Below are 23,470 nucleotides of genomic sequence, written 5' to 3'. Positions count from 1 at the left end.
GGACTTCTCGGGTTATTGCCTCCTTTTTTTTCTTATCCCAGTCTATCTATAACTCAATTTCAAGTCCCTTTTTTTCCCCAGGCATGAAGTGGTAGTGGCAAAACAAACCTATAGGGAAGAGGTAGTTGGCGCAGTTGCTCCTCAGTTTTTTTTAATTTATTTTTAATCCATCTAAGAGGACTTTGAAAGTTCAGTCACTGCTAAATTTCCCAGTTGGCTGGCTCACTGGCCAGGCTACTGCTGTAGCAGTCCTCAATATTAATTTGCGACTCCTCCCATGAGTTTGCTGTTTCTTGCTTGACAACTACACCATATTGGACTGCAGTTGACATCAGTAGTACTTTTTCTACTCTGGAGATTCAATTCAATTCAAGTTTATTTATATAGTGGCAAATCACAACACCAGTCACCTCACGGTGAGCCAGTGGCTTCAACTAGAATCTGCAGTAGGTGGAGAGTTGATTCATGTGGGGCTACATGGAGATGACCCATCCTTCATAGCAGAACAAGAACTACCATCGCCACAAATGAATGCAAGACCAGGGAGCTGGAGACTCACTTAAGAAGCAACTCACTGCATTACTCAGTTGTTTATTGCCACAAAGAAAATAGCAAATAATATCAGCACTAAGAGAATTTAAATTTGCAAGAAACAGTGAAAAAAATTAAATAATGTGCATAGAGTTTGGAGCATAAGTCTGTACATCCTCCACCTAATCAGAGGAAAACACAGTGGTCTCTAAGTATGGCAGAAAGAACCGCAGAGATAAAAGACCCTAATCCACCTCTTAAGTCTGCCATCATTAGCCACAGATGAAAAAGAGGATTTACCAAGTTTAATGGAGTGAAAGGAAGGAAGTTAGCAGAAAGTTAGCTGGCTAGTTTTCATCTAAAGATGATAAACCATTTTCTGACTCCAAGACTTTAAAAATAAAACAAAATGTACAGCTCTGCTATCACTTTGGACACAAATGAAGACCAACAACTAAACAGCAGTAATCTTTTAGGATTATTGAAGTTGGGCTAGCTGGCATATAGTATGCTACCTGGTGGCTAGCTACAGAGCTATTAAACACATTAGCAGGGCAAACATGGAGGATGAGCGCCAACTCAAATGCAATCATATGACCTGAAAAATATGCTGAAAACGGACCATACTTGGGTCAAGAGAACATCTGAAATGATTTATCCACAACATTAATATAGTACTGTGTGGTCTGGATTACTTGCTAAGGAAAATTCCTCATCCTCAGCTTCATGTACCCATTTAAACCTTTTAAACCTTAGTTACCCTCAGAGTGATTCTCTTCTGAAGCATTTTAATATTTGGTGTCTGGCAAACCATGGTCCCATGGGCTATAGGTACATTGTGATGATTTAAAAACTGAGCTTAAAAATGCAATGCACATAAACAGTGCTAAAGAGCCAGAGTGGCCTACAATGACTACTGTTCATTTAGGGGCTTGTTTTCTAATCATTTTTTTAAAAGATACAAAGCGTTACAACATGTTAAAAACACAGCAGCATTAATGGGCGCGGCAGGAATTTGGAACCGAAAGCAAGGTCGATATGTCATCATTTAATAATAATAAGGATAATAATAACCTACTAAAGGTTAATTCCTGTATTTAGTGTGCCTTTCAATACCAAAACTGTGAAAACACAATGTTACTTGTTTTTCTTTGGTACTCTGGGCAGTGTAGTCACCAAGGCAACAATTCTTCCAGAACAAATGTAATTCTACTGGTACTGACTGCTAAATTTCTGGTATCCCTAATTACTGCAGTTGGTAAGTAAGAGACTGTGTTTCCAGACATTTCAGTAAATGTAATCCCTGGGGCAGTAACAAAAAAAACAAAAAAACAATGCACCAGAAATGACTGTTATAATTGCCCTTTGTCTGGTTGTGCCATGTGAGCTGCAGCTTCTGCTACATCTCAGCACATTAGGTTAAAGCAGGTTGAACTGAGAAGTGGCTCCACAGAATCATTTTACCTTAAATGCTCCATTCTCTGCTTAAGGTTATCCAGGCAAATTTGAAATCAAGTCTGAACCCTGGTGATGCTTCATCACCTGACCTCCCACTGCATCCTTATAAAATCAGTTAAAACTGGTGAGTAAAGCGACACTAAAATCAGAAAGAATGAAGACAGACAAGTTTAAAAGAGAATATTTTTCCTTTAATATACTACTGTATCTGCCTTCTCTATAGACCAAACAGTCTCAGTGTCCCTGTATGACTCTGCCATTCATATTTTAATCTCCCTTCTTCTGTGATGCACTTACTTTCTGTTTCCTGTTTCTCTCTTTCTCTCTCTCGCTGTCTCTACACCTGGTCAACAGCATCTATCAGCACTTTGATGAGAAGACCATTACAGATAGTAAAATGTGTGTGTGTGTATGTGTGTGCCGCAGCCAAAGATATATATGACAATCAGCTGCCTAAAGGGCTGAATGTCCTCCATGTGACACCATGTGAGAGGGTGGTTTTGTTTATTACAGTTATACTTACAACCACAATACTAGCACTCTGATGAAGTGAATTTGGGTAAATTTATTTTGTTTTAGTCTGTTTTGTTTTTCTTAAATCTGTTGAATTTGTTGCACATGACAGCACTGTCTCCGGCACTGACAAATGTGCACAAAAAGTAATCAAACATCCCACAAATTCCAAAAAGAAAGAAAATTATCTAAAAAATATTTTATCCCCACAAACTTTAACAGAGGAACCCTCTATACACATACAAATGAAATGCTGACAGACAGACAGACACACACACACACACACACACACACACACGAGCGAAGAAGATTTTAATGATGTTTGACTGTTAAGCACAAGCACACTTGTCTCGCTCGCCTCCTAACCCACGGTTTCTCTGCTAAACAGGCCTATAGGCTATGCTTGCTCTCTCTCTCTCTCGCACACACCCACAGACACACACATACAACTCTGAGGGAAGTAAACACTCATTTCCCAAAAGAATTTGTAAAGACACCCCCCACCCACACATATCCCCATTTTCCCACCAATGAAAATACAAAAATAAACCCAACCAGAAACAGAGAAGTAACATGCACACAAACAAGATCATACCGCAACAAGGACACATGCAGATATACACAAATACCCACAGACACAAGTGCACACCCAGGTTGAGTTGGCGATGACGCCATTCCATTTTGCTACAGATACCGCTGACATGTTTAGTCATTAAAGAAACAGTCACCCAGAGTACAATACAGACTGAAAACACAGATTTAATTAGATGTTTCTCAGGATGAAATAAGACTGCTTAGTTCAACGCAATTCAATTTAGATTACCTTAATAGCTGCTTCTGCTGATGACACAGTGCTGTATCCACACACACACACACACGCCAAGAATTGCTGTAATTGGATACACCCACAAAATTAACACAATTTACAAACGTGCAAAGTCCAGCTCCAGAGTTGCTCAGTGTGTAGGCAATGGTTGAGTCTCATTTTCTAAGCTCTTCAATCCATCAGCTTCGTACTATGAGTGTAGGTAAATGGACTGTGTTCATGTAGCACTTTTCTAGCTATATTGAGCACTCATTGTCCTTTCCATATGCACACTGATACACTGTCTTTATACGATAAATAAGGTACTCTTCCTACCACACACACACAGATAGTTGTACAAAATGTCCAAAGACACTTGAACTTGCACACACAGGATTGAAAGACCAACTTTATAATTATTACTCTCCCTCCTGAGCCAACTTAAGTGTATGCAACAACTGGAAAATAGTGATATCTCCGATGTACGTCTCAGAAACAATCGTCAATGGTAAGATTTAAATATGAATTCAGTGATTGCTTATTGGATGTCTTGTGACAAGATATTGATAATGCTAAATATTTATTATTTAATGTTACAGAAAAGGGGCCTTAAAAACACGCTGTTTAAATGTCAATGCTTTAAAACCCCTAATAAATTTCTAGAAACACAAACATAAAAAAACATTTCTTTCATTTTTAAAATTTTTAATACAGTCGGATCAACTGTTTAATACAAATGTGAGTGAGACAGACAAGTAATAGTGATATCCTGATGCACTGGTTAAAACAGAATCACTACATAGAAGAAAACACACAAAAAGGGCTTTACTAACCTCAACCAAACAGCATTACTGCATGCATTCACGCTCTACTCTCTTACAGTCGACTCAGCAATGCCACACCTATAGATGCCGTTGTCATGGTAGCGCCATACCCTACATGCCCCAGCTGGTGTTTCCCTGAGGAAAAATGTCTGGGTGTGTGTAAGTGTGTGTGACAGAGAGAAGGTTAATGCGCCCCATGTGTGCTTTGCTCTGTCATGTGCAGTGACGTGCACCGAAGAGGAAAACATGGCTGGTTGAGAGCAGTTATAATGGTATCCCATTGTATGTACAATTGTGTGTGCGTATGCACACATGTGATCTGTTCCCAAAGTATTAGTCTCTTAACACTTGAGTCATCAGTTTTCCCTACGGGCAAGTGGTTAGTTGAGTCCATCACCCCTGACTGAAGATGATTTCCAATTCAGGTCTTATTGAAGATGGACAAAACAGCGGATGAAGATACAAAGCCTCAAAACCCTTTACTGCCAGCACAGTGCTGTTAGTGAAAACACAACAATAGATGAAAACAAAGTCATGAAGCCACTTCAGCAGCCCACTCAGTCACACTATGTGTTGCTCTATTACCATGACTCATGCTTTAAATTTACACACATTGCAGTATGCGGTGACCTGTGTTTCTGCCAGGATGGCTGAGAGGACAAGTGCAGCATTTATTAGTCATATTTCCAACTGAGTTCTTTTTACAAGACCATCACGCACAGGAACTGGTCTGGTCACACTTCTGATACAAGCACCAACCTCCGAGGCTGAAAGGAGTCAATCCTCAATGGCTTCCATGTAAAAATGCCCAATTTACTGAAATTACCTTACCCCATTCCAATTTGGGTAGGTTGGAGTAATTTGGGATGAGCCTTTTAATTACATAAGTCAAAGAGATAGCAGTGCTTAGAGTGCTGTAAATTCATTATCTCAATAAAAAACAAGATTTTCAAGAAGAAAATAAAACAGGGAAGGTTAGAGTTACCCTAACCCTAACCCCATCACGCCACATGTCACAACATGCATGCAAAAAGTCCACTTTTGAAGTATAAAAATATGGTTAGTTTTTCTTATTTACCCTAATCAACAGGCTTTTTTGTTCACGGATGCGGCTTGATAACTAAGCACCCTAACCCCGTTAGATGAAAACTTGGTGATGCGTTCACTTGCAGTTCAATAAAACAAGAATAAAATTGCCACAATCGTAAAAATTGAAGCTGGAAATGGGAGTTTACAAACCAGTGTAATTACAGTCAACGTCAAGAAAGACCACACTCAATCACATCTGTGCAAAAAAGACTTTAAACTCATTCTCAAAATATAGCCTGCACATAATATAACTCAAGATGCTCGTTAACCCCAGCTGGCACTGCTAAAACAACCCTATCCATCTTTCCTGCTTGGCCAAAGCTCAGAGTAATCTCAGAGAATTGAGGATTTGCTGGTCAATCACTGCAATTCCACCTGCCTTTCTCTGCTGCTCATAATTCACTTTTCCCTCACTGCGGTGCAATTTATAGACAGCTCAAATGTACACATTTGTCTGACTCATCACATGGCTTTCCTTTACTTCACTGCTTTAGCCAATTTTCCCCTCTCATCAGGTTTCGCTTCCTCCATCTACCATGCTATGGGCAAACACTGCAGCCTTTTTTCTGCGCCTTGCGCTTTTATCTCGATATGTTATGCTCCGTCTTCAAACACTGATCTTTTCCTGAACTCGTCTGTTTGTTTGTTTTCCCCCATACGCCTCCTTCTCTGACATATACCTGTTAAGTAGGGAGAGCTGTGAAGGATGGAGATAAGAAAGTAAGCCTGAAGAGGTCAGCTGTCTTATTTCTTGCTTTTCTAACCTGCATCATGCTTGATCTGTCTTAACATGAACTTTGGTATCCTTCCCACTTATTCCATTCCACCTTTTGTCTCTCTCCTCCCATTCCTTTATTCCAAAGTTGATCTTCACAGTCATTCTTTCTAGTTTTTCCTCTCACTCCGCCCGTACACCTGCCCTATTCTGCCATCATATCATTCCCGCCTCTGTGCACTTCCCCTCACAGATCCACTCAGCCGGTATGTCAATGTGTAGTTGCTTGCAAGGAAATGTCTGCGTTGATATCAAACAACAGCCGAGGCATCACCTTGTTGCATCAGTCGAAAGGCAAAGGGAGAGAGAAAAGCGATGTATTAGAAGGCAAGAAAATAAAGAGGAAAGGGAAATCTGTAGTTTAAAGCCTCGTTCTCCTCAAATTATACCAAACACACCTGCCAATTCGATGGTCTCTTTAAGCTGGAAAATTTCCCTTTCATGTCCTCTGACACATCAGCACTGCTGATGCGCTGCATTGCTGCCTGCTGGTTCAACCTGCCCGTTATCTACCCGCATGTTCCAGGGAATATTTACTCATTATTCCCCTTATTTGTATTTTTCTGAAATCATATTTATTTATTTAAAATACCAATATTCTTTAACCCGTAGGATAAATATGATCTTTCTGAAGTTTAACCTCCATTTCACTCCGGTTAAAAATATTATCACCTTGTCTTTAATTGAAACCCAGAGTTGTTAGTGTCTGTGACAGCCAGGACCAGCTGGGACAGCTGAAAGATGCTCTGGGCAGTTTATTCACTCTGCTGGAAATACAAATCTAATCTTTAATTTTGGCAGTGCAGAGAAGAGGCTGCGGCTGGTGGGGCAGAGGGCTGGGAGACTGGTGATTGTCTGCAAACTGTGGTTGTTTCTAAAAATGACCTCATTATGAGAAATCGGCTAATTATAGTATGGTAAATCAGTCGCAATAAGACTCAACTGTGCACCGCTTCGGTCTCCACCGCTTACACATGGACACGCACACACATGCAGTTTCCCCTAAGGGCTTTGCCACTCGCCGTCCTCTGCACCTCCTTCTCTGGCCTCACCCATTAATGGCTAATTTGCTGGGTTTTGGGGTTAAAGGTCTTTACATTGATGGATAGAAGGTCTCAAGCCTCATCAATACTAGCCCACCTCTGTTAACACACACACACACACACACACACACATGCAAAACAATGGAAACACATATTAATCTAGCTGAAGACATGCATGTATGAATTTAAACATATACTGCAACCTCCACACAAATGCAGACACACATACACACACACACACACCTATTCCTTATTTGCCATTTAATCACAAGCCACTACCATTACCATCCATTCTGGGCCAATCTATCTTTACAATGACAGGTGTGGAGGGAAAAAATACCCACAAATCCATAATTCATTTCTCCAGGTCTGGTTATAAGGGACAAAAAGGAAGGAAGCAGCAATTGAAGGACACACGACAGTGAGGCAATAATGGGTGCTGGTTAAGGGTCGATGGCCCAAACATCTGAAAAACCCACCCTTTTCAGGATTAGATGGTTGATGCGTGTAACACCAAAATAGGAGAAAAAAAATACATTCACATTGTTGGAAATAACAGACAATGAAGACATATTAAACATCTATTACATCTACTGTTAAGAGTTAATAGAACATATTTGCTTTATTTGTGGGCCATCATAAAGTTTTGACCCCTTTGTGTTCAATAATTGTGTTTCATGTCAACAATGTCTCAGATTAAGCTGAAGCCTAAGCTGCAACCTTGTTACCAGGCATTCACACACATATGGTGACACAGCAACTAATTAATTAGTCACAAACTGACAGCACAAGGATTAATCAGCTTTGCAACTTGAAACACAGCCAAGAGACGTGGACGCACATCTGACAAACACATCTACAGCTTTTGATGTATTTTTTTATTATTACTCCGAGAGTTGTCAGTCAGTTGACTTATATCTCTTTATGTTGGTCACAGTGTTTCTGATTGAAAATCACCTACAGTATACAAGTATTAAAGGATTAGGCTCAAGTTTGAGCTTTAAACAAAATTGCAATAGGATTAAATCAGGATAGACTTCAAAAGGAGGACTTTTCCCTGTGTTCGCTGTAGGAAAGGAAAAAAAAAGTGCTCAGAGTGATAGTATAAATCCAGTGTGACTGCATTTCCCATCATCAGGCTAATCTTTTTGTGCGTGTTGTGGTATATTTTGCTCAAATATAGACTGGTATTGCAATGATTATACCACACATCAGCTTATAAGTCCACTTTTTTATTAATTCACTTTTTTATTCCTGATCTTTTTTGAGCAGGGAAAAAGGTAGGTTTGCATCAGCATCTGTGCTTTGTTATCTGTGAGTCAGAACACAATGTGCAACTAGAATAGAAAAAAGGTGTGCAGTGACTCAAGTGTACAAAAGCTCCAATGGCATGAGCTGAAGTCATTGTTTTCCTTTATGGATACTTCACTAAATCACACTTGCATTGTTAAAAATGCAACTGATAGGCCTGGAGAACTACAATTATGGCAATCCTGTAGCGATTCTAAGGAAAAGCTCAACACTTGTTGAAATAAATGATTTATTTGCTTTCATGGTGAGAATAAGAAGAAACACTTGACACCACTACTTGTATCTTGCTCGGTTACCTTTATATTGCCTGACACATACAGTATAGTAGCCCAGAACAAAGGCTCAAAACTGGAGATAATAGGTAATATGATTCCAAAATTCAATATTAGAATATTACAAACCCACTTAAGATGGATTTTAATGTCATTTTTATCACCATTCCAGTTTTGGATTCAATTTAAATTACTTTTCCTGAATACAAAGATACAAACAGTGTCATGCAAATCCTCACTTTACCCTACATTACAATGCAACCGAGTCCTGCTTATTGGAAGCTTTGTCATTGTGGCATCCTTTTCCCTACTGCATCAGTATGCATGCACATAAATTCTGCCAAGTCACAGTGCACACAGAGACCTATTGACTGGTCTTGTAACTTGACACACAAGCACGCACAGAAAGAGTTGATGATGATGTAGTTGATGATCAAACTGTGGAAGAGAGACATCAAAAGATGTGCAAGAGGGTAGAAAAAAGAAAAGACAGGGAAGGAGGAAGATAAGTGAAAGGGTAAGAAAAAAATGTAATATGATGAACAGACAGAAGAATTAGATCAAGAGAAAGAAAGAAAAATGTTTGATCACACAGAGGCTGCAGACGCCCTTTTAAAAACATATACACACTCCTCCTTGTCACCCATGGCCAAGCAGACCAGCAGAAAGAAGCACGCCCTAAAGCTGTGATGCCATTGGCCGGCAATGATGTCATTGCTCCCTGTAGGTTCGGCAGTAAGCTGTGCAATTGGCTGACCGAGGCAGACAGTAGGAGAGCACTGCTGAGGTATCAGTTCCATTCATCCAAAGGCTGAAAAGAAACGTGTGCGTGTGTTTGTGGGTGTGACCACTCCCCACTGAGGCGCTGAGGCAGAGCTATTAGGGCTGTGTCCATCATTCAGAGTCAGACATTACCTGCTGGGATGCTCCCTAATGGAAGCTTTCTCTCACACGCGCATGCACACACAATGAAATTTCACTACAATGCACATGATCAAATATGCATGTAATCAAGCATGCACACACTCACAGACACACAAACACGCAGAGGATGGGGGTTGGGAGGGTTGAGATGGGTGTTGTCTCCCTGTTGTTACCGGACTGTTGTCATGGTGATGCAGATGGAGCTTTTACTGCTGGCTGGGACTCTCACTTTGCAATAAAAATGCACACACATGGACACGCACTCTAACACCACTTTTCATTGATGCTTGCACATGCACTCCCTTTAAGAGCAGCCTCGCCTCTGTCACAGCTTTCAGGGAAACAAAAAAATAATAATACAGGAAGCTGAAAGGGACTCTCTTCAAGTGTGGAAGAGTGCTTGTGTGTGTGTGTGTGTGTATGAAGGTCTTATGTTTAAACACTCCCGTGAGAAACTCCACAACAGATCCTCCAAGAAATGCTCATGAGACATTAGCCTGTTGTATCCTGTTACAACGCGCTGCACATTGTCTCTTCCTCTCTCTCTCTCTCTCTCTCTCCCCATTACATTTCCATACCACCCACACCTTCCATCCCTCACCCCTGATACCCCTTTTATAGAGAATGATGTCACCCATGGGCTTGTAATTGCCAGCGTAACTGCTGGAATTTCTGCCAAGACTTCACGTGTGAACAAAAGATGCAAGCCAGCCTTAATTTTCATATGCTGTAGATGTAAATGAATGAATCCAGCATGCACATTACCGATACCACACATGCTGAAAGCCACTTAACCAAGCATAATAACACACTTCTAAGATGTCCTGATATAAAAAATAATTGTCTTGCTGGGGGATGTTATTTGCCTGTGCCATGTCCATTATTCTCTTATATCTGGACACTTGTATTACTTCCTTATTGCATTCAGGAAGCATAATAAGTGCTGTCTTCAGCTATATCAACACAGCCTCTTCATCCGTCTCTCTGCTTAAACTAATCACCTTTGCTAAAACCGAATCATTATGGTTATGCCTAAGTTGCAGATGTTCCAGCACGTGATCTGTGTGTCCACACTGCATTAACTCAATTTTACTGGCAGGAGTGTTACTCTGATCTGTCTAATTTGAAATGTAATTATGTTCAATAAGCTAAAAACTGCTTAAGCCATAAAATCTGTCCTATCTCTAATCAGTATCTGTATCTGATTCACATTAACACCCCAGTCTGCTTCATTAGTAACTAAAAGAAAAATATTATCAGCACCTTAGCGGAATCTGAAATCTTTTGTTGTGTATCTGCAGCTTGTTCACTTGTCGACACAAGACACACACACACAAAAAAAACCTACCCAAAAACAAGACAGTTGCAGCAATAATGTGTCAATCTAGGCATGCCTGCTTAAGCATGTACACATACATGACTGACTATCTGCTCCTGTGTGAGCGCGTGTGCGGATGAAAGCGATAAGGCGCTCGTTCGCCGGCATTCTCAGCTGCTCTCTGCAAATCACCCAGAGACGCTTTAATGGCCTCGGGTCTTTTCATGAAGGAAAAAGATGCATTAAAATCTCCGCAGAGGTCCAGGGCCTTCTGTAACTCAAACACACGCTACCCAGTGGGATTTATTAGAAATTAGAGCAAAACGCTACAAAGGCACGGGGAGCTGCAAGACCTTCACCGAAAAAGAGAAAAAAAATTCTCCCAGAGAAAATTTGTTTGCGCTTAACAATAAGCCTAAATCAGTGAATGAATCATTGGAAAATTAACCTTCAGAATAGGACTGCTTAATATGCTAGAATTGCTACCCAAACATTCTTTTACATATTTGACAATATTGCAGAAAACATCTGGAAAACCCAAACTTCCGAGTAGGAGCGAATCCTTTATTCAGTTGGATTTGTCTAATGTGCTCTTTGGATTGGGTGTATATAGACTTAAAGATCAAAAATCCCAGAAAGCACATTCTTTTTAATAAAAAATAAATGTCCTTATTCTGATTTTGTGGTCAAGTTTACTCATTCACCAAAAGAACACTCTCACCATTATCAGCTTGACCTCAACGTCTGCGTAGGCACCGTCTTCCAGACTGCACTTATTGTATGTCATTTCAAACCAGAAGGCCCTACTTTTTGTATGAAACAATGGAAATTAAAGCATGTGCACACAACTCCCCCATGCCAGAATGGCTATTTGTTTCATTTGGTAGAACTGAGTCTCTAAAGCTGCAGCAGCCTAAGATCCAAAAGCCGCTGCATTCTCCGAGGTCAGAAGAGGTCAAAGATGAAGAGAGCAAACAATTGGCAACCTCCTGCCCCAAATCCCTTCACTATGCCACACTCCCTCTCAGCTGTGTTTTTCCCAGCATCTGTGAGCGTTGAATGTGTATGCGCGGATCTACAGGCATGTGTGATTTCCTTGGTGAGGGTTGATGTTCAGCATCCATTTCACTTCGAAAAGTTTGTTTCCAAAAACCAACAGTTTCCATCAATCATCCTAAAACTCAACATTATAACTTGTAAATGAATGAAGACACGAGGACTTGGAGATGGCGAGAGAACAGTGTATTATTCTCAATCAGTGGTGAACAAAGTGACTGCACATACATAAACTCTAAAGCTAATGGATGCAATCAACCTAGAGTTCAGTCTGTAATTAATCTCTTATGTTCTGGGGCGATCGTGGCTCAAGAGTTGGGTGTTCGTCCTGTAATCGGAAGGTTGCCGGTTCGAGCCCCGGCTCGGACAGTCTCGGTCGTTGTGTCCTTGGGCAAGACACTTCACCTACTGCCTACTGGTGTTGGCCAGAGGGGCCGATGGCGCGATATGGCAGCCTCGCCTCTGTCAGTCTGCCCCAGGGCAGCTGTGGCTACAACTGTAGCTTGCTTCCACCAGTGTATGAATGTGAGAGTGAATGAATAGTGGTATTGTAAAGTGCTTTGAGGGGTCCCGAAAAGCGCTATATAAATGCAATCCATTATTATTATTCACAGTAAGAAGGTTTTCCCAATAAGATCATTTCTCTTCATTTAGTGGCACGTCCATGCTTTTTTAGCATCTATTCCTCTCTTAATATAATCATCCTTTTTGAAACTTTGTGAGGATGCAGCAACCTCAGTGGCTAGAAAATGAAGCAGGTAAACAAGTGCCAAACCTTCAAATGGACACTAGGCTACAGAAGCACAAAGGCACCCATGTTAAAATGCCCAGAAAACCAAACACTGAACAGTGTTTAATTGATACTTGCAGGCAGAAGCATTTATAAGTAAGTAAGTAAATGTTCTTTTTCAATGGAAAATTTAAGCAAAACTATAATCTAACTACCTAACATTTTGGTTTAATAATAACTAAAATAATTTAACCTTGCAACTCTTCAGGAGCTCCACAACACTGTCACATAACGAAACTGAAAAATATTTCCTACCTGAGATGTTGTATCTTGAGTCAAGCTTTGAAACAAGCTGCTTAAAGTGCTGCTTTTCCACCATGTAACAGCATGAGTCATTTCCATCTGCTGTTTGCTCTTCCTGTCATACAGATTGGAGCACTCCAGCAACTTTTGGTGGAGCCATTCGTTTACATTTGGGTCGCATGTCTCCAGCTGCTAGCATCTCCTCCTACGTATCACGGTTGCACTTCATTTTGCTGTGTTTTTGCTTCGAGTGGTGAAACGAGTTTGTCGTTTCCACCTTATGCAAGAACAGTTTTCTCACGTATTTTGAAAAGTACTGTGCTTTTTTGGAAAGTAGCTCGCTTTTTAGGTACTAAAACATTGGATACGCCTCATGCTCTCATGCCTGGCCTTATCTTGTTATTCCACGCACTATAATATCACATCTTAACATTTTTATATCACATAAAAACTTATACAGCTATTATCGCTAACGATATTAGACTGCACAATCCTAACTGGATGTGAATTGTTATTCAACTTCTAGATTCAAATTTTAATTGTAACATCATGGATTATTAAGGGTGTGACCACTATGATTAACAGGTGGACCCCATATCATTATGTTCCATGTTCAGCTGTGCTACTTAGGAGTCAGCTGTTCATTACATTCCCTTTCACCCCGTTTTTTTTTTTTAAAGTGAAAGTCAGGAATCAATTCACAGTGAAGTGCAGATTAATTTTTCTTTAGCAAGCTTGGCAGCTAACTCCCATCTACATCTCACATGTTCCTAGGTTCCTCCTTTTTGAAGATGGGAACTACCACCTAGGGCTGTTCGATATAACGATATATATCGGATGACGATATAAAAACGTCTATCGTTTCATATTATGCTATCGTTTGTTTTGTGGTGTCGCAAAATAAAATGTTTACGGCAATATTTTTTTCACCGTTTTGATGGTCACTTTAATTTCTCTTAAGTTCTCTCTTTCTCTTATATTTAATATAACCACACTACGGAGGGACAAGCGCCTGTTTTTATGCATTGTGGTTAGCAACAACGACGGTAAAACCATCGCATGTCCGCTTGTTTATTTTCCACATAAACCTTTCAGAATAAAGCTCAAGATCCTGTTGAGACTTTTCAAAATAAACTAAATCACGTGAAAGAGTATTCAGAGTGTTTACGGATGAGAAGCAAAAAAGAGCCGTCAGGTGCTAAAAAATAAACCTTAGACTCAAACGTTAGAACAGGCTTTTCCCCGCAGCACGCCGTGTAATAAATACAAAGAAAACGGCGGGCGTTACAACCTATGTCTAAAAATGTATAGTATCATGCATTGGTTAAAACATTCGACTCCGGGTACACGACGCCCTGGAAACACTTCACACAAGTCGAGCTGCCCGAGATTCACAGAAAATGTACAATTTTTTGTGATTTATATCGTTATCGGACGATAGATGTCTTCTATCGGAATATGAGATTTTGGTCATATCGCACAGCCCTACTATCACCCCTAGCTCCTCCCACACATAGATTTTTGCTTGTGCATCCGCCTCTTATACACAGTCTGTACTGTGAGACAATGGTTTCTATTATCTGGTGTGTTTTACCAAGCTCTCCATATGTAGATTCAAACATCTGAAGAAGTAAAACAACCTGTGACTTCAAAGTCTTTAGAGGCAACGGCACTAAATGATGTAAAAACTTGAATACAAATATTCACGTTATTACTTTAAGTCCTCCACCGTATATGTTTAAAGAGAAGAGAAAAAAAAAATATAATAATGAGCCAAAGGGCACTTTATTTTCACATGCAGCCAGGTATTCTTCAGAATAATCTCTTCTCCGTCATCGCCTGTTTAAAAAGCCCAGACTGTAATTGAATGCATCGGAGCATTTACCACAGGTTTATGTTCTTATGTTATTTTATTTTAGAGCTTTCTTCTATCATGTCAGGAAAGAGCAGACGATTACATGCAGCACTGAGCCAGAAAGCTCTATGATCCTGGCCTGCAGCTTCAAGTCACGATATGAAGAGACCATTTCCTTTTTTGCATTTTCACTTGTTTGAACAGTGAGTATGTTATGAGTCTGAGTCTGCATAACCACAGAGTTTCTGAAGATACATTTCTTACTAGACAGTCTGTATTATGCACACAGATATCACTGATCACATTCATGCATATTACAGTACTGCTGAAACGAATGCCTTTAAGTGACTGCCTGTAGGTCTAAGACTGATCGCATTCAGAGCTGAGCATTTAATTTGTACAATCAACCTTGTAAACAGTTTACCGTTATTAGATAAGATGCTCAGTGAACCAACTGTCAGTACATATGTAAATCCACACTTCATCCCTTTACAAATGGAAGCGCTTGTTCTATCTTTTTGAGTAACCTGCCTGACAGTGACCTGGAGCTGGAAAACCACTTAACTTTCTGTGCTTTATCTGACGTCCTAAGCCAAAATGAAGATTTAAGGGTCGCCTGAGCACAATGTATCAGAAGGACAAATTATTGCCGAAGAAATTATATACTTGTGGACTCATGCTGTTAAAGCAAACTCAACACTTTCCAAATCAGTTTCACAGTAAGAGGCTTTAAGCACAAATGCATTAAGTCCGCAGTTTGGCTTTGGCTGCTGAAAGTTGAGTAACAGCATAATTAAATGCTGGTTAGGGGCTGCAGGTATTTTGCTTTTTATTTTATGGATTTTCTTTTATTTTTTATTTTTTTTGCCTTTATTGGATTGATGCAGTGGAGGAATAGACAGGAAATGGACAAGGAAATTAAATGCACCAAAGGCCTGACCAGTCAGACAGTCAGATTAGTTGCAAGTCAAAGACTTTCAGATTTCACTGTGCAGAAAAGTGACGTTCTATAGATGACTAAGAACAAACTTAGTAGAAATTTGGTCATAAAACACTTGAGTTGCATTCAAGGGAACCACTAACAGCACATTTGTATTAATCGACTGATCAACACCGTTCCTCTGCCGCCACCCCCCAGCCCCCTCCTTATGTTTTATGTGTACTTGTATTCTTAATGTAGCTGAAACTGAATAATAAAGTATATAAAGTGAGAATTAGCAGTTAGAGTACATCCCTTCTTTAACAGTTCTCCCGCAGAGCAGAGCACTTTCTACTGAATCCAACTGTGCAATTATTTTCTATAGTGCAGCAAGTCCTTGACTTACTGTAAGCATCTTTAAATTTATATGTATGCCTTCTTGACAAAAAACTTTGAGCAGTCATACTAAAAAAATAGCTTTCCTTTTAAAGGAGCAAAGATAGAGGAAGGTTTTGTAAAACCTGTAAGGAGATAAGACGGCTAGATAAGGATCCAAAGCACTGGCAATGTTATCTTTTCTTGTCTCCTACCAATAGAGGGGGTTCCTTAAAACTGTACTATAGTCTCATCTTTCCCTCCCAAAACTGGCAGCTGTATTTTTAACACAAATAGTGTTTTTGAGAGACTAATCTGAAGCCCTTTTGGAAAGTAAAAACAATATACAATGAATATAATGACTAAATGCTCAAAGGTTTTATTTAGGAAGACAACAGCTATTTCTTTGACTGTATTAGGGGTTTATCATTCATTGCTACTTAATGTGTTAGTTTGAGCTATAAAAACTCAATAAACCAAAAACATTTGCAAGTATTAAACAGTTTTTATAGATCTAACTGCTCTAAATAATTGCTGATCAATTACATTGGCTTAAACTATGCTTTCTGTTCAGCTAATGCCCAAACAATATTGTTTCATCATCTCTACTATGAAGCAATAACTAAGCGGACACACACAAACACGGAGTCATGCAGACGTGAAACACACGTACGTAGCTGACACATACAGACACACACACACACACACAGGCAGCCTTGCTCCTCATTAGTGCCAAAAACATCACAGCACTCTAATGAGGATATGGGCTCTGAAACAAGGCAATTTAAGCAGACACACACACGCACACAGCTGCCCTTCACACTGCCTGCCTGCTGGGTGTGACAGGCAGGCACGCCAAAAGAGGATTTGTGGTGAAAAGCTTTGGGGAGGAGGGCGAGAGGGAGAGAGAGATAGGAGGAGTGGAGAAGAGGGGATTACATGGTGAATATTTCAATACTAAAACATACCAATTGGTTTGGGCTCCGTTTCTGGCTTGGACAGATACACACACTCACAGAGTCGCACACATACACTCACATAAAGGCATTAACAGGGCCATATCTTCTACAGCTAGCTTAGCAATGACTAGACAGGGACTGGGGTGATGGGTAAAGCTAATACGAAACCCAGAGGACCCCCTGGGGATCTGACTCACAAAATGATTACTGGTAAACCTGCTCTGACAGAGCGAGTTGACCAAAACCAACCAAGGGCTTCCTACCAATTTAAGACAACGTCATCTGTCATGCAAGAGGAGATTTTTGTTTCTTTCAAGCTAATAAAGTCAAAGCAGAGACTGTGTAGCGATATGACCATCATATAGAAGACTTAAAAGGGACACTACACCAGTGCTACTAGGTTCAATCTCGGTTATTAAATTTTGAGCTCCTCCTGGGAATGTAGACAATACATGGACAAGACATTACAGAAGGGATTCCAATGCAATAACGCTGGCTAGTTTAATATTTAAGATCTATTTGTAGCAGGATTTCTAGAAAAAGCCATCTGCAGCAGGTCAGAAATGTACTGTTTCATCAACATTTTCTATTGTTGCTTTGAATTACCTAATTAGTTTGACAAATAAATAAAAAACCCCAGTCAAGTTCTGACAGTCCCTAAACCCTGATGACATTCTCAGAAAAAAAGAAAAAAAAATTAAGCCAACTCTTATTTAATCTAATCTAAACTCTCAAAGTTAATTGTGGTCTTTTTGAAGAAAAGAAACAGCAACTTTTGGTATAGACTCTATGCAAAAAAAGTGTTTTTTAAAAAGTGTAAACAAACTGTCAGATTTTCACATATGCATCACCTTATTCTGGCCTAAATCTCTAGATCAATAAGTATCAGTTTGCTAAAAACTGGTTCTCTCTGCCATGGGACTGGATGGCAGGGAGGTGGCATGAACCACGGCTGGAGGTTGACAGATACAGTTCCAGATACGGTAAAAACTGCAGGAATGCTAAAGGACAGAGAAAACGGCTGCTGGCTGGCATGATGGCTGCCACATGCTGTCAGGTCAGCAGGGAATGAGGCTACAGAGGCGAGTGAGATACAATTGGTGGACTGGGGGGGTTGGGACGCTAGACAAAAAGGATTAGCTTTAAAAACAATCAAAGTAGAGGAAAAGATCATTCTGTGTATTTACATGTCCGTGCATCTGTTTATGAATTCTGAATGAATGAATATGAATAAGTTTTTTCCATGTGTGCGTTAGTGTGCATGTGTGTGTCTTTTTCTGGAGGTTCAAACCACTGCAAGAGTCCAGCAGGCAGTTATATTGTCCCAGTTACAGAGACGCGCTGGAAGCACTGGGCACATAATGAATACAATGGTTAAGCTGCATGCCTGTGTGTATGAATGTGTGTGTGTTCATGGTTAGCATACTGCAGTCTAGACCAGGGGATCAAGTGTAATCTCCCTTCACTGATACAGCTGATGAGCTGAGGTCACAGAACACCGTCACTGTGTTAACATCATTTCGGTGTGTCAGCCGCACAACAATGTACTGTTATTAATTAATTCATAAATTACTCTAAGAGATGATTATAGTATATGACCCTTTTGGCTGCAATTATGCTTTTAAAACTTTGCTGAGAAGTATTAACATTAAAACTTTCCAAAGTTTCCCCTGAGCCTCCTGAATCCAGTGCATTGGGTATGATACATTCAGTGGTTGAAGACCGTTATTGCGACCGTGTGCAACGATTTTGTGATCTTGTTGCCTTTAAAATGTTTGCTTCGAAGATGGGGAGCAGGTCTGTAACCACTCACAGTCAGTTACCATCCTCAAAGTGACTTTGTTGTGTCAAGAAGACGATGGCTTCAGTTTGCAAATGAATGGGGTCAAGCTGGCGATTGCATGCAGTCTTTTTGTGATAATACAGCGATTAAGTGTGATGAATTTGTGAAAATCTAAACTTGCCATCTACAAACACAGTTATTAACATTAAACAGAAATTAACTACTTATATTCAGAGTCCAGCCTCATAGATTTGAAACGGAAATTCAGAAATTCCTCAACAAAGAGCAACGTACTTGCTGCAGGATGGCGATTAAACTGCACAGGCACTCAGCAACCATGCTTTTTACATAGAAATATAACTAGAAGACAGTCCTCTATTGCAAAGAAGTCCCACTCTTTGGCACAGACTGACTAACACTGATTGCAGTGAGTTTGCATTTTGCAAATATTCACCAATCTGTCTGACGGTGATTGCCAGTCGAAGTCTGATCACAACCTGCATGGCGTCAGGTTGCGACCTGTGTGGTCACCAACAGGTTATGGTTTCGCACGATCAATTTCCAGCCTACAAGTTGGCCACTGCAACTCCTTTAAATCGGTCCCTGTCAGTGTATTCGCCGGGTAACCACCAATGTTTCCTAGTCGCAATGAGATTGCTGTCCTAGTTTTACTCAAGTGTAACTGACAAGATATGAAGACTGATTGTGTAGCTGACTTACACTTACTTCGACAAGTGTAAATGTGTTCTGACATCATTCTTCATCTCATCTATGAGCTTTTTGGTTCATTACTGTATATCTGGGTTGTCTCTGGGTTTAAAAGAAAGTACAATACTCTCACTTTTTGCCATTTTTTCTTTCTTTCTGTTATTTCTTGCTACTAATCCGCACTGGTGAAGCCAAAACCAGTCTGTATTTATTACCGATAGCGCCAATATACACCGTAAATAATTACTTTACAAGCATGTTGAAAATACTGAATAACATACTTATTTGTCATTATGGAAAAAAGCACAACTGTTGCTAGATTTTAACCTTTGACTTTTATGTAAAAATACATTTGTGTCTTTTCTTGACATGGATTCTATAACAAATCATTTTGCTGAGAAGTAAATAAAAAGTACAGCATAAGTGTTTTAGTATTGCTTGTTACACTGTAATTACCTTGTAAAATCACATATCCAAACCACCAGTTAATTCTCACTCAAAGTACCGTAAATGACATAACAGCAGTGAATGTTATATTCTTCAAGCAGAGCTCTTCAGCTTTTAGGGACATAAAGCACCAAGAGAAGAGATATCACAGCATTAGTGGGTCCTCTAATGGCTTCACACACCAGTGAAACAATCACTTTGGTTTTTATTTATTTATTTATTTCATAATGGAAGATCACCAGTTGCAAGTATCTAACACAAAAGGTGTAACAAGTGCAAATAATCTAACAAATGAACCCCTGGAGGGAAAGAAAAAGAAGCAGTGTGGTGTTGAAGCGCACAGGTAATGATTGAAGCCTTGAGCTCTCTGTCGCACACAGTTTGGGTTACGTGACACGCAGTATTGTGCTTGACAGTCTATGTTTAATTGGAATGGATCGGGGAATCAATATCAGTCTATAGACAAAAATCACAGTGCTTGTAAACAAACTTGAGTTGCTGTGAATGTTTCTTTTTTTTTCTTACATTAGAAAGCACCCACTTAACGCTAACTGTTCAACGACTGCTAATTAATTTACCCCCCACTCGCACACACTTAGCCCCACCAAAACCACCACTACACAGGAACCTCATTTAATTAAAATAACTTCATTACTCTGAGCTCTGAATCACTTCACTCTAAACAAAAGCAGATGCCTCAAAGAAAAAACTAGAAGGAAAAGAGCCAACAATCTCTGCGTGTGTGTCTTTCTCTAAGACGGACATATGTATTAAATGCAAAAAGACAACCAAAGTAATCCAGGATGAAGACTCTCTCAGCTAGATGTGACACTGACAAAATGTCCTGCTGCCAGAGACAAGGTGGGACAAGTCAACACTTAACATGGGGATTAGCCTGCTTAAACACAGTGAGTTGTAAACACAACTCTGCATCCTTCCTGTTCATTGTAAAGGCATAATTATATCAGCACAGTTGGCTGCAAACACATGTAGCAGGGAGAAGAGAAGAGAAGAGAAGAGAAGAGAAGAGAAGAGAAGAGAAGAGAAGAGAAGAGAAGAGAAGAGAAGAGAAGAGAACTACCACTTCAGTCCAGCTCAGTATTACAACTCCAGGCAATAACATACTTTCGTACCCCAAAGTCTGTCATTTCCCATTATCTCATCCATTGCTGTTATTTTCTTCTTCTATTACTCCTGTCATGTGAAAGCCTTGTTATTCCCACTCTGAACATCCTTGCCCCAGTAGATAACATCCCAAAAAAGCATCACTCCTCCCGAACTGAGCTGTTAGTTTGTTTTCCTTTAACCTCTTAAGCCCCAAGCCTACCTGATCTCCTGCCTTTTGCCCCTGTATCAGGGGGCGTTGGGGCTTAAGAGGTTAAAAAGTTGAAATTTTGAAACGACAAGCTTTTCGCCAATGATCATCGAATATCAAGCATCACTAATGGAAGTACAGACACAAACACAAATATACCGCTGGTGTCATTTTGTCCAGGAATAAGGTCAGATATTGGGTTTCCAGCAGCAAGACTAAATTAGACCAAAGTACAACTGATACCTTAGAATACTGTACCGCACACACTTTCCCTCTCTGCCTCCCATACACAACCATGCAAAGTGCAAACACATATTCCCATGGTTTCTTTCTCAAAGCCACGCACACAAACCCTTCTCCTCCCTCACCAGCTCCCTCTAACTCACTCCGCACATTGTTTTCACACAGTCTATCTGACACCCAAGTACTGTACAAAGTCTATGATATCATCAGACTGCCAACTACCAGGCAGGCTGACATTACCAGCTGCCGGGACAGAAGAGGAGCCAGCAGTCAGCACACCTCCCACAAATATACAGAAGCGTGAACCTTCACAAACACACACATGCATACACACACATGCATACACAAATGCAGGAAACTTGGACCATATACTGCACATATGCAGAGTATTAAATAGTAAAAGCACAACACACACAAATGCTCACTCACCTGCACCTGCATGAAGGATCCCCGATAGAAGCAGCATGCTGCAGCCGAGAGGGCACTCCACAGACTACACCTCTCCGTCATGGTGGGCACACACCTCTGCTACCTTCTCTCAAACCTCACTCTTTTTTCTTCTTCTTCTTCTTTTTCTACTACTTCACCTCTCCCTTTTCTGTCTCACTCTCTCTTCCCCACCCGGGGTGTCCTATCTAAACACCAGCCCTTGGGTTAAGCCTGTCCCACCCCTGCCTGCCTCTCTGTCTGGCTAACAGCCACTCAACATAGTGCCACCACTACAAAAAAAGAAAAGAAAAACAGGCTACAAGCTAAAACCGCTAACACCAAAGCTGCAGCTTGCATGCAGCTGCCTGTGACAACATCAGCTATTACCTACGAGCGAGCTGCTAACAGCTGGTACTGATAACAGCCAGTGATATTACAGCTCCTGACATCTTCGCCGCTTCTGCCTTGCACCGGCTTCTCTCGCTTCTGCTCTCGCTTCTCTCCCTCTCACTGCACTTGCTGCACTTCACGCGGCTGCTAGGGATTACCTCATTGCTTGCTGATGAAAGGAGTGTGGGTGGGGGGAGGGTGGACCAGTGGGAGAGAGGGTGGGAGGGTTGGATGGAAGGAGGGAGGGAGAGAAGAGGGGAGGGGGTTGAACGCTAGGAGGCACAAGCAGAGAGGAGTGCTGTCGTATTGAAGGCAGAAACCCCACCCTCCTGATGACCCCCGCTCCAGGGCTGAGACAATGCTGACAAGGGGGGTGGGAGAGTGATGGGGGGTGGAGGAGATGACGGAGGGAGTGAAACAGAGAGAAAGTAAGGAAAAGATGGGGAGGAGAGAAAGAAAAGATAATTAAGAGATGAGATGATGAATGAAGAAGATGAGGGTGCAAGGAGGGTGAGAAGAGTACGTGTGCAGCCTCCCAAAGGAATCTAACCTTTCTTTTGCCATGAAAGACACCCGACAAGACCGCACCCCCTCCACAAATGCTTGAATGCACACTCACACCTTTTATTCCACCTACATTTTGACATGCCACTATATGTTACTATAGCAGCCTCCAAAACGCATTGGCTTCCCGTGGTGAAATAACGTTGGCAGAAATCTTCCCGTGTGTGTGTGTGTGTGTTGCAGGATATAATGATGTGTCTCTACAAAGCCATGCAGACTGCAGCTAGACAGCTCATTACGGGCTGAAACACACAGGCAGGTGTTTCAAGGATAACATGGTGTGATTTTCACCGGCCCATTTCACATGGAGACACACATAAACACACGCACACATACCGGCAGGGAGATGTCAGGAGGGGTGGGGCTCTGTCTCCAGAGGCCCGAGTGAGTGACATCATTGAGGACGCCTCGCCATGGAAACACTGCCAGAGCCTTGACAGCATCCAAAATTCTGACACTGCATTTAGTCAGGTCCGCACCGATGCAGGAAAGCGAGAGGCGGATACAGGAGAGAGAAAGCGACTGAGAAGG

The 23,470-nt window shown here is 40.9% G+C and overlaps 1 protein-coding gene across 3 annotated transcripts in view; it reads right to left on the bottom strand.

The window, feature by feature from the left end:
* sh2d3ca (SH2 domain containing 3Ca) overlaps window positions 1-22,510 on the bottom strand; it is a 40,933-nt gene extending 18,423 nt beyond the window's left edge. For 2 of the 3 annotated variants that reach the window (XM_087843605.1, XM_087843607.1), the window contains exon 1: window positions 21,986-22,510. In XM_087843605.1, the coding sequence (XP_087699731.1) occupies window positions 21,986-22,066 (81 nt within the window). In that variant the 5' untranslated portion in view covers window positions 22,067-22,510. The remainder of the gene's footprint in view (window positions 1-21,985) is intronic. The other variant, XM_087843606.1, reaches the window with a different exon arrangement.
* Between the last annotated feature and the right edge of the window lie 960 nt (window positions 22,511-23,470).

This window comes from Neolamprologus brichardi, chromosome 7 (genome assembly GCF_056152115.1).
Source record: "Neolamprologus brichardi isolate AB-2024 chromosome 7, ASM5615211v1, whole genome shotgun sequence".
In the NCBI taxonomy this organism is placed as follows: domain Eukaryota; kingdom Metazoa; phylum Chordata; class Actinopteri; order Cichliformes; family Cichlidae; genus Neolamprologus; species Neolamprologus brichardi.
Note: the sequence above shows the minus strand (reverse complement) of the source record. Positions and strands in the feature narration are given on the sequence as shown.